This window comes from Chiloscyllium plagiosum, unplaced genomic scaffold (genome assembly GCF_037043375.1).
Source record: "Chiloscyllium plagiosum isolate Xiang-an unplaced genomic scaffold, Cpla_swu_hap1 HiC_scaffold_23, whole genome shotgun sequence".
In the NCBI taxonomy this organism is placed as follows: domain Eukaryota; kingdom Metazoa; phylum Chordata; class Chondrichthyes; order Orectolobiformes; family Hemiscylliidae; genus Chiloscyllium; species Chiloscyllium plagiosum.
This window is the reverse complement of record NW_028270161.1, coordinates 28,505,788-28,517,402: the sequence shown is the minus strand read 5'-3', so window position 1 is coordinate 28,517,402 and position 11,615 is coordinate 28,505,788. Positions and strand designations below refer to the sequence as shown.

The 11,615-nt window shown below is 37.2% G+C and overlaps 1 protein-coding gene across 1 annotated transcript in view; it reads right to left on the bottom strand.

Annotated features, from left to right (window-relative positions):
- Positions 1 to 2,227: 2,227 nt before the first annotated feature.
- Positions 2,228 to 11,615, bottom strand: part of ptpn12 (protein tyrosine phosphatase non-receptor type 12) — an 82,911-nt gene continuing 73,523 nt past the window's right edge. The window contains exons 7-12 of the mRNA XM_087999513.1: positions 9,483 to 9,542; positions 8,920 to 9,062; positions 7,124 to 7,190; positions 5,532 to 5,609; positions 3,657 to 3,746; positions 2,228 to 2,354 (exon numbers count right to left, since the gene is read on the bottom strand). Coding sequence (XP_087855639.1) covers positions 2,265 to 2,354; positions 3,657 to 3,746; positions 5,532 to 5,609; positions 7,124 to 7,190; positions 8,920 to 9,062; positions 9,483 to 9,542 — 528 coding nt within the window. The 3' untranslated portion in view covers positions 2,228 to 2,264. The remainder of the gene's footprint in view (positions 2,355 to 3,656; positions 3,747 to 5,531; positions 5,610 to 7,123; positions 7,191 to 8,919; positions 9,063 to 9,482; positions 9,543 to 11,615) is intronic.

Here is an 11,615-nt window from a genome sequence, read left to right as displayed (position 1 = left end):
GTATCTCAACTGAGATAGTTTGTGGGACAACTTATTATGGCAAGTTCGAATCAAATCTACCAACTGTGCTAAAACCCTTGCATTGGTTGCTGGGAAAAGGGTGGCTCTGGAAATGGATCCTCAAATTGAGACAGAAATAGTCAGGTGCTACTTCTGGTGGCTGAATGGGGACTCCCAGACTGAGAAATTGAGATCATGCAAATCCAGCACATTAGTAAGGGAGGCAATGCAGTTGTCGCTTCTTCACCCGAGGAAATAGCCTCAACTGTCATGGCAGTAGATTTATGACAATTAAACAGGACAATAGAAGTACAGATGTTACTGGTGGTCATGGATGCTCCCTGCAAGTAAATCAATGTGGCGATTATGAAGTTGGTATAAGCAAAAGCAATGACAGACTACTGAAAGAAACATTTGCCAGGTTCAAGAATCCCAAACAAGTCGCAAGTGACAATGGTAAACAGTTTGTGGCAAAGAATTCCACAAGTATTTGGAATACCACACAGTCAAACAGGTGAGATTGGCTCTGTATAACTTAGTAACAAAACGCCAGGTGGAGAGATTTGTACAAATCCTGAAGCAAGCCTTAAAAGCATCAGAACAGGATGGTTTGCCAGGACAGCAAATCAAAAAGTTTCTCAACATGTACTGCAACATGCCACACATGATGAAACATTGCTTGCCAACATTCTTAATGTTCAGATCATACAGCATGGAACAGACCTTTTGGTCTAACTAGACCACACCATGTTGCCAAATTAAGCTAGTCTCACCTACCTACACTTGGTCTTATATTCTCCAAAACCTTTGCTGTTCATGAAATCATCCCAATGTCTTTTAAATGTTCTAACTGTACCTGCATCCACCACTTTCTTGACAGTTCATTCCACACATGAATTACTAAAAAAAGTTGCCCCCACATGTTTTTTTTAAAATGTTTTGCTCTCACCTTAAAAATATGACCCCTAGTTTTGCAGTTGCCCATGCTAGGAAAAAGACCCTGGTCATTCACCTTATTTATACCTCTCATGATTTTATAAACCTCTGTAAAGTCACCCCTCAACCACCTATACTCTGGTGAAAAATGTCCCAGTCTATCTTTATATCTCACTCTCCATTCCCAGAAGCATCTCGTAAATTTTGTCTGAACCGTCTCCAGCTTAATAATATCCTTATAACAGGGTAACCAGAAATGCACACAGTCCTCCAAAGGAGGTCTCACCAATTCCCTGTACAACCTGAACACGACATCTAACTCCTATACTCAGAGGTCTGAGCAATGAAGGCAAGTGCGTTAAACACACTGTTAACCACCCTGTCTACTTGTGACGCAAATTTCAAATAATTATGTATCTGAACCCCTCGGTCTCTCTGTCCTACAACACTACCATTAACTGTACAAGTTCTGTCCTTGTTTATATCACAAAAATGCAATACGTCATTTGTCCAAGCCTGTTTTGCTTAGTCATGTAGAGTAACCAAATGAATTGCATCTGCAACACCATGCTTTACATTTACCTTTAAACAAAAAAAAAATAGATCTAGGCTATCTTAACGTATTTTGAGGGGTTTTGGCCTGGGTTCATAATTCTACCCATTCCTTTATTACAAGGTGATTAGTACAATTAGTACATTTACACAAATGTTTCTATTGCCAACTTCCCCAGTACCTTTCATAAAAAGCAATTCTGACAAAAATACCATTCATGTGTCACGAATTTCACAACTATTTTAAAAATACTCGGCATATTCTACAAATTCCTGCATGTCCTTCCTCTTTTCCACCCCTGCAATTGTATTTAGTTTTACTTTCCTGTGCATGCCTGATTTTCTGAATCTGGCCATTTTTGCATTCAAGTTTCCGTCTCCATTTCTTAATTATTTCCACCTTTAAGTGCAACTTGTCAATTTTTTAAAAACATAATAGCATGCAACAGTGTTGTAAGTGCTCAGCTTAAAATCCCATATTTATGGCAAAATGGAATACTGAAGCTGCACCATGTAGTTTCAATTCAAAAACGTCCACACAGAATATTAGCAATGCTTCATACATGAAGCCTCAAATGTTATTGCATAACTCATCAGCTAAAATTAGACAAGTGTAGAGGTAAAAGGTAACTTAAATATCCCATAGACCCAAACAACAGGAATTCTGCAAATTATCTATAGGTAAATGTCTTCAAGTCTTTAACTGTTTCAATGATCAGAGTTAATGTTACATCTGGTTCTAAACAGTGATGTTAGCTGACATATCAAATTGAAAATTACCTTCGTACTCGTGGTGGTTTTGGTGGTGGTGAATCAGATTTGTCAGGAAGAGAAGAAATAGTTGTATTTTCAGAACTAATGTCATCCTGTTAGAAAAGATATAAAAGCAGCTTAAATGTCAATGATCATAAAAGCCTTTTAATGCACTAACATTCAACATTTTCATATTCTAACAAGGCTAAATAAAATCATTCCATAGATAGAACACATCCAGGAATTGAAGAGGTGGTTCAATAGTAGTTAACTGGAGAATAATAAATAGGAACAGAGAGCAAGTTGCAGATGCAGTAAAGGCACCTGAGGTTGAGAGGCAGGTACATGTGTACTTTCTTTACAAAGCATTTCACAATCTGTACATACAAATCTACATTTGCCCAGACGCAAAACTTTTGATCACTCCATCTTGTAGATCAAATTTTCCAAGCTAATGAAAACAGGACATCTGAAAAGGCTGCTCCCAGATCCTAGGTATTGTTAAAAAAAATTCTAGGCACGAAGCTAGTCATTGACGAAAAAAAAATCAGCTATAAAATTCTGAAAACTGGATAGTTGGAACTGAATGGACAGATACATGAAGTTTGCAGTTGAACTGTTAGAGATTAACAAGCCATCCTAGATTAATGACCACTGATATTAAGTCAGTTTCCTTACACGGTCAGTTTCAGCAATATCTGCCATGCCATTCACCACAGATATGTAATTAGAACATACCCAAGACCACACTAAATACCAAAGTAAAATATATTTATGGATAAGTCAAAAGTACTATAAATAAACAAACAGCATACAACTGTTAAAAAGAAATTACAAAATTGGGACCCTGTTAGTTTCATATCATTTTGCTTCAAAAAAAAAAACAGGAAAAATATCTGCTGAGTACTATTGAAAAGAGCTAGATTTCCTGCCACGGAAGTACTTTTTCCAGATGCTCAGTTCCACAGTTCTCTACTTAAAAAAAAGAGTATTATGTCAAAGTCACAGGTACTGTTCGACTGCTTGTGACCACATTTCACTGCACAAGAGGAAACAGACTTTCCGGAAAATAGCATCCAACCATCTGCGTGTAAAGTTTTTTAAAAATATACTTAGGATCAACTCATTTTATCAGTGTTTTTTCTTAAATGCAAAACAAAATTTTCTGCAAATTATGAAATAATTTAATATTAATCTCCATCATTCATAAATTGTCAGCATAAAAGTAACCTGATAAACAAATAGCGAGTGTTTCTGTAGTCTAAGTGTCGAACTAATCCAGTTAACAATCACGATTTTTCACACAGCAAAATAAGGAAAATGTATTACATACATTATATAACAACTGAAAATTGAATGAAATGTTTACCATAGATACTTTTAATCAAATAAATTATTTATAAACAATTACTTACAGTGTCAGAAAGATTTTCAGTGCGTTGACTCCTTTGTAGCTCTTTTTCAAATATCTGAGCTATTGCACGATGAACAAGCTCATATTGCTCCTGCAAAACAGAACATACATAGGAACATAGGAAATATGAGAAGTTGGCCACTCAACCACTGAAGACCATTCTCTAAATACAAATATGTTCTCTACTGAATGAAGAGACTTTCTATTTAACCTTCTTTTGCACTAAATAATCACCATGTTTAGGCTACTTCTCTGAAATCAAGAGCTTTTTACATTTGCTGACTTGAACAGGTTATCAACTACAGGCGGTTATTAACTTTCAATAAAATCAGTAGTCTCCTACCCACCATAAATACAAAAAAGCAGACTACAGTTGGTATAAAGGGCAAGTGTTCCAACTTAATTATGCAAAAATATCTTAGTTTAAAAATTAAGTTCTGCAAGATGCCTACATTTTATTTTAAAATTTAAAGAATTCTATTCTGATCAAAGGATGTACAACTCAAAAAAAAATCTGATGATTTGTCCAAATTTCAACATTGTGTGTTGTTTTGGCTACTTTAATATTTATTTACACAAACGTCATAATTAGTTACAACATTCAAGTCAGAATTACTGGAACATGGGCCAGGTTTTATGCTAGATAAGAGTTATACATGGGAGCCCCGTGAAATCCCCAGTGTCACACATTCCAAAGGAATTGCCCAGGAAACTGAAAAATCCAGCAGGTAATTGCCCTACTCCTGGAACCTTCTGCAAGTATCTACCTTATTTGGAGAAAAAAAAAGAGGGTCCCAGTGTTGTTACGTAAATAGTTATTCAGGAAAAGTTAAGACTATAAAATACCTTGTAACTATTAGTAACTAGACCAATGTAACTCTCTCAGTCTGAACCACACTTCTCCCAGACACCTTACACACACTTCTCCCTGCAGACCCAAACCCACTTACCCACTTTAACTCTGGGACTTAACCCACACCTCTCCTCCAGACCTACCTCGAACACGCCATTACTTAACTTGTGTTACCTCACTTTACTTTAGCTTGCAATCCTGCACTCTAATCTCACACTTAGAATATGTTCTTATCAGCAGCTGTCAAAGTGGCAGTCTGTGATGTTGGACTTTTACATTACAGAATACTGCAACTAACGTCTGTGAAAAAGAGCTAAAAATCACAACACTAGGTGCAAGTCCAAAAGGTTTATTTGGAAGCACTAGCTTTCAGAGCACTGCTCCTTCATCAGGTGGTTGTGGAGAATAAGATACAGGACACAGAATTTATAGTAAAAGTTTAACAGTGTGATGGAACTGAAATTATATCTTGATAAAGACCTGGGATTGTTTGTTAAGTCTCTCATCTTTCAGTTCTTTCATACATGAATTCTAAAACTTTCTTAAAGTTACATTCTCAAGTTCCAAATAAATCTGTCCGACTATAACCCGGTGTTGTGACAATTTTAACTTTGTACAGCCCAGTCCAACATCAGCACCTCCAAATCGTGAGAAAGAGCGTATGGTTTATTTTTCCCAATTGTTCTGCACCATGAGCCTTGATCAGAATTTCCTGTCAGTGAGGCATCATTCATGACATATAAAAGGAGCAGTGGTCAGCTACATCCCTGCAGAAAATTCAGTCCGTTATATTGCAAAATGTCGAGTTTCTTGACATGCTAAGCAAGATTCTTGAGGATTAAAACGATTGTCAATTTAATCAAGCGCAGTGAAGAAATTGTTTAGAAAATGTGGCACTGAAGAAAGCTCAGTTTCATTAACATTCATTGAACTGCACTTACGGAAAATTGCATGTTTGAAGCCCACACTGCTACTGAAACGCAAGAGGAAATAAATAAAATTAAACATCACATTCAATCTTACCTTTGTTTGAACTGCAGAATGCCTTTGTGTTCTCATTTCTTGAATCAAATTGAACACACTGAATTCCTCAGGAATTTTCTAGGAACAGAAACATTTTGGCAAAATGAGAATTCTAGCTGATAAAATTAAATTGTGTTGCAGATTGTTTAGCCAGGGAGACGTTTTGTCAGCATCTATCCTTTCAAGGTCCAAAAGAATTTTATGTTCCATTAGATTACACCTCATTTTTCTAAATTCCAAGAAGGTAGAGCTAATTTCTTTTCATTTAACAATTCTCTCATCAGAAACAAGTCTCCTGGACTCTCACTGAACTTCCTGTCAGCAAACGAAGTCCTTTCTTAAAGTAAGGAGACCAAAACTGCGCCAATGCTTTTTATAAATGGTAATGTATAACTTGCATAATTTCAAGTAAGACCTTGAAAAGATGCATCTGCCATCCTTGCATGGCATTTTTGACTAGCAGCTTAATAATTCCAAATCCAACCACTGAATACAGCAAATTTTCCATAGCATGCCTTGGGAATGGCTGGTGCAGCATCATGTATTGAAAGTGATAGCTTAAATAATAAAAACAGTGAATTTTTGTGACATGCATTTATTACATTGGTACTTGAAATGGAAGCTATTTAACCTTAAAATTATGGTGTGTATTATTTTAGTTCCATTTAGATAGCTCCTAAACTGAAAGTACAAAAGTAGACCAAACATAAACCACAAAATCATGTTTCATTAAATCCCAAAATGTATCCACAACGGTATCTTTGAGCAAAATAAAAGCAAAGTCAATGAACTGTATATCAATTTGTGAATCCACTGTGCATCTTGACAATCTGTATGCGAGGGAGATAGAAGCTGATCTCATTATTTAAGCCTTCTCTCAAGTCCGCAACCATGTATTTTGTTTTAAGGATAGGAATATTTCACTATGTTCACAGCTACTTAGGAATTTGTTCACACTTTGGAATGCTAATACAAATTTACATAGCTTCCAGTTCTTTAGCTGATTCCATCATCTAATCCCTCATAAAAATATACCCACACTCATCCAACTTGACAATTCCCCAAAGCTGAGGACAATAAATCTTGACTATAGATAGATCATACATGGATGGGCCCTTTTGTGGTGCAGTGGTAGTGTTCTTACTGCTGGACTGGGAGGTTTGGGTTCAACTCTCACCCGCTCCAGAGTTGTGAAGTAACATCTCTGAACAGGTTGGTTAGAAAAACAGGTTAGATGATACATGGAAATATCAAATCATGCTAGTGTATTTTTCAAAACTGTTGACATGATCGTAGTCACGAAGAAGCAAGTCACGCATTTAGTTTATTTGTGCAGATTTGCCTATTAAATATTAGTGATAAAAACGCTTAAATGCTGTTGGATAAATAGAAAATCATTAAACCAATCATGACAAAAATTAGTTAAATAAATATCTTATTACCGAGAAGACCATGAAATCACAGTAACCTAGTAAACTGTACTTAAGGATTGAACATTCCCAAATATAGACCAAGTGATGAGATTTTTCTTTGTTTGTTTAGCCTCTGCAGGTTTTATTTGAGGACAAAAAAAAACTTAACAGATGACTCACCCCTGCTTTTAGCAAATTCCAGGTATAGTCAATTGCACATATGGCACCAGTTCTTCCACATCCAGCACTGTAAACAAATAATTTCAGGAAATGACTCATTTTTGCATTCCTCAAAACACAGTCACTACACCATCTCCATGATCAATACAACAAGAACTCTAACATTGGTGACGTGAAATGTTAATTCCATGGCTTTGAAAAGAAAATGGTACCATCACAATGAAAATTTATTGGCAAGTTAAGGTCAAAGTCCTTTTATCTGCTCAGTTCAAAACCAGTGCTCAACTAAAGTTTGTCTGCCAACATGATCCAATTTAGAACAGATAACTCAGTTTCCAGCTAATCTAACTATGCTTCACTAATGTTTGGCACAAGAACAAAACTTTTCTCAGAGAAACAACAAAAACAGCATGGAAAGCAAAGGCATACAAAGGACATCTACTGTGACTAGAATCAATGCATTTTCTTCCTCAACCCATTTGCAACTTTTGACATGAATGCTCTTGTGTGTCCAGTTCCACAAGATACCTCATTTGGTTACACCCTTCTAATCTAATTAGGCCATCTCCAATTGCAATGTATCTTTTTCAAGCCTTCCAACACCTGGAATGAATGAATTGGATTTTTTAAAAGTTTAATTATAAATCAAACAAACAGTCTCCGTGGCATAATTGATTAGTATGTTCAACTATTAACTGTGTTCATTCTTGTTGCCCCAGCTTAGTGATGCTTTATATAGCACTTCAGAATAACAGAATATCCAAAGATGCTTCAATGTAAATTTCTAAATGGATCTACACAAGGTCAATTTTCTATTCCAAATATTACTCCTATTAATATTAGTTAGTGAGAGAGTTAGTCTATATTTCTATGTACCATCTGGCTGTTAAATTTTCAGCAAAGATTTTCAGGATTACCTTTGAGATTAATTTTAAGCAGATCCAGCATAAAGCAGTATTTATAGTTTTCACAAGAAAATTTTGGTATTATCAGCAAAAAGTTAGTTTTTAAAATTAGTTAATATTAATCATAGTGAACTGATCAACCTGTAGGAGAAATTGCTTTTTCTCACCACCAAAAATCTGCTACAAAATTATCATTTGCCAAAATTTACATTTTAAAATAAGTTGACAGTTAGAACAGAATAGGAAAACCGCTGCATACTGTGGGCCAGAAGGAAGTACACATACAAAGAAACATACAAGGTTGTTACTGTACTTGACAAGGTAGATACAGAAAAATTGTTTGGCCTTATTGAAGTATCTAGGACCGGTGGACATACTGTCAAAGGAAGGAGTCACAAATTTAAGACTTGAGATGAGGAGGGATTTTTTCACCCAAACGGTTGTTCATTTGTGGAATTCTTTACCAGAGAACTGTCAAGGATAGGTTATTCAGTATCTTCAAAGCCGGGTGAGACAGAGTTTCGATCAGTAAGGGAATCAAGGTTTTTGAGAAAAGGCGGGAAAGTGGTGTTGAGAATTATCAGATCAGTATGATTTTATTGATGTGGTGTAAACTCGGTGGGCTGAATAGCCTACTTCTGCTCCAATATCTTATGGTCTTAAACTTTAAACTTCACCAGACCTAGTTTGCAGATGACTGAGAGCAAACAAATATGTACAGCTCTGCTTACATTTGTAGCCTCTTATATAATTGCCTGTATAACCAAATCAACAGAAACATGGAATTCTTCAAATTCTCTGTTTAAAAATGTAAATTTATAAAGAGATTTAATGGGAAAATAAATTATTGCCCAAATTAACCTTTAAAAGCAGAAATATTTTCCCCTATACCTGCAGTGGATACAAATGGGGACATCCTCATGTTCTTGATATTCTCGCATCAAACTGATCATATCCAAAATAGAATCAAATGAAGATGGAACATCATGATCAGGCCAGTTTATGTAATGGAATTGATAGATTCTCCGAGATTCCTGGGTATGAAAGAAATAAATGAATATTTAATTATCTCCTATTTACCAAAAGCTAAGTTACTTTCATAACGGACGTGGTGAAGATTAACCAATGAAGGATGAACTTTGATCTATTGTACTTGATTTTTCATTACATTAACAGTCTTATTGTGACCAGCATGCCTTACAACTTGTGCATTGACAATAAAGGTCCCAGTTTTGCTGAATCTGAACATGTCATAATGTTTACTTCTTCGGATTTAAGACCTTACTTTCACTCTTCTCCCTCATTTTTCAGCTCAAAAGTGCTTTTGCCCAATGATGAAGAAATGCAAATCGTTTTCTTTAAAAAAAACTCATCAGCAATATGTAACTTTACCAAAGATTAAATTACCCCCAAAATTAAACTAGATCCATTGTTTACACTGGACCATAACTCACATTCTGGAATTCCACTAATAGAGTCCTTATAAAATAGTCATCTCTTGATTGTTCTGCTTCCTGGAAGAGCAACAGAAACAGAAAGTCATTAAGCATCAAGACTGGAATGTTTTATAGGACTGTGGAATCTGCAGTTGTAGCCAATGGTTAGAAGACATGGTGTGCAATGAAGGACATAAGTGAAGACATTGAGTCACAATGTTACTTTCTGCATAAATCCCTGCCACATCCTAGTGTTTTCATTTATCTGATTTTACAGCCATAGCCATCTCAATAGTTAAAACTCCATCAGTCCAAACACTGAATCAACTATTGGTCATAATGCCCCAACTACCTCAAGTTGCACTCACTTCCTTTCAATAACAAACTGTGTTTAAAAATTGAATCATCCTGCAGAATCAAACCATACTCCCTCAAAAGATCATTCCCCCACTCTTTCAACATCAAATGCAAGATGCCTTTTCAATGCTCTATTTGTACCAGCCCCTGCGACTACTTCTGGCAGCTCTTTCCATACACACACCACCCTCTGGGAGAAAAGGCTGCTCCTTTGGTCCTTTTAAATCTTTGCCCCCTCACCTTAAATCTATGCCCTTTAATTCTGGATTCCCCCACCCCAGGGAAAAGACCTTGGTCCATTTACCCTATCCATGCCTCTCAGGATTTTATAAAACTCTAAGGTCAACCCTCAGCCTCCAATGTGCCAGGAAAAATAGCACCAAGCCAATTCAACCTCTCAGTTCAAATCCTCCAACCCTGGCAACATCCTTGTAAATCTCTTCTGAGCCCTTTCAAGTTTAACAACATCCTTCCTATAGCAGGGAAACCAGAATTGCACACAGTATTCCAAAAGTGGCCTAACCAATGTCCTGTACAGTTGCAACATGATCGCCTATACTCAATGCACTGACCAATAAAGAAAAACATACCAAACACCTTCTTCACTAACCTATCTACTTGTGATTCCACTTCCTAAGGAGCTATGAACCTCCACTCCAAGGTCTCTTTATTCAGCAACACTCCACAGGACCTTACCATCAGGTCCTGCCCTGATTTGCCTTTCCAAAATACAGACCTCACATTTATCTACATTAAACTCCATCTGCCACTCCTTAACCTTTTGGCCCATCTGGTCAATATCCCATTATATTTTGAGGTAATCTTCTTCGCTGTCCACAACACCTCCAGTTCTGGTGTCATCTGCAAACTTACTAACCATGCCTCTTACGATCACATCCAAAACATTTGTACAAATGACGAAAAGCAGTGGATCCAGCAATCTTTGTAGCACAGCAGTGGTCACAGACCGCCAGTCTGAAAAGCAACCCTCCACCACCACCTTCTCTCTTCTACCTTTGAACCAGCTCTGTACCCATATGGCTAGTTCTCTCTGTATTTCAAGTGACCTAAACTTACTAACCAGTCTACCGTGAGGAACCTTGTTGAACGCCTTACTAAAGTCCATATAGATCACGTCCACCGCTCTTCCCTAATCCTCTTTGTTACTTCTTCAAAAAAGTCAATCAAGTTCGTGGACATGATTTCCCATGCACAAAGACATGTTGGCTATCCCTAATCAGTCCTTGCCTTTCCAAACACATGTAAATCCTGTCCCTCAAGATTCCCTCCAACAACATGCCCACCACTCTTGTCAAGCTCACCAAACTACAGTTCCCTGGTTTTTCTTGACCACCTTTCTCAAATAGTGGCACCACGTTGGCCAACCTCCAATCTTCTGAGATCTCGCCTGTGGCTATCAATATACAAATATCTCAGCATGAAGCAAGGGGCGGCACGGTGGTTAGCACTGTCGCTTCACAGCACCAGGATCCCAGGTTCGATTCCAGTCTCGGGCAACTGTCTGTGTGGAGTTTGCACATTCTCGTGTCTGCATGGGTTTCCTCTGGGTACTCCAGTTTCCTCCCACAGTCCAAAGATGTGCAGGTCAGGTGAATTGGCCATGCTAATTTGCCCGTAGTGTTAGGTGCATTAGTCAGAGGGAAATGGGACTGGGTAGGTTGCTCTTCAGAGGGTCGGTGTGAACTTATTGGGCCGAAGGGCCTATTTCCACACTGTAGGGAATCTAATCATCTAATCAAAAAAAGCCCAGTTAATTACTTCCCAGAGAGCTCG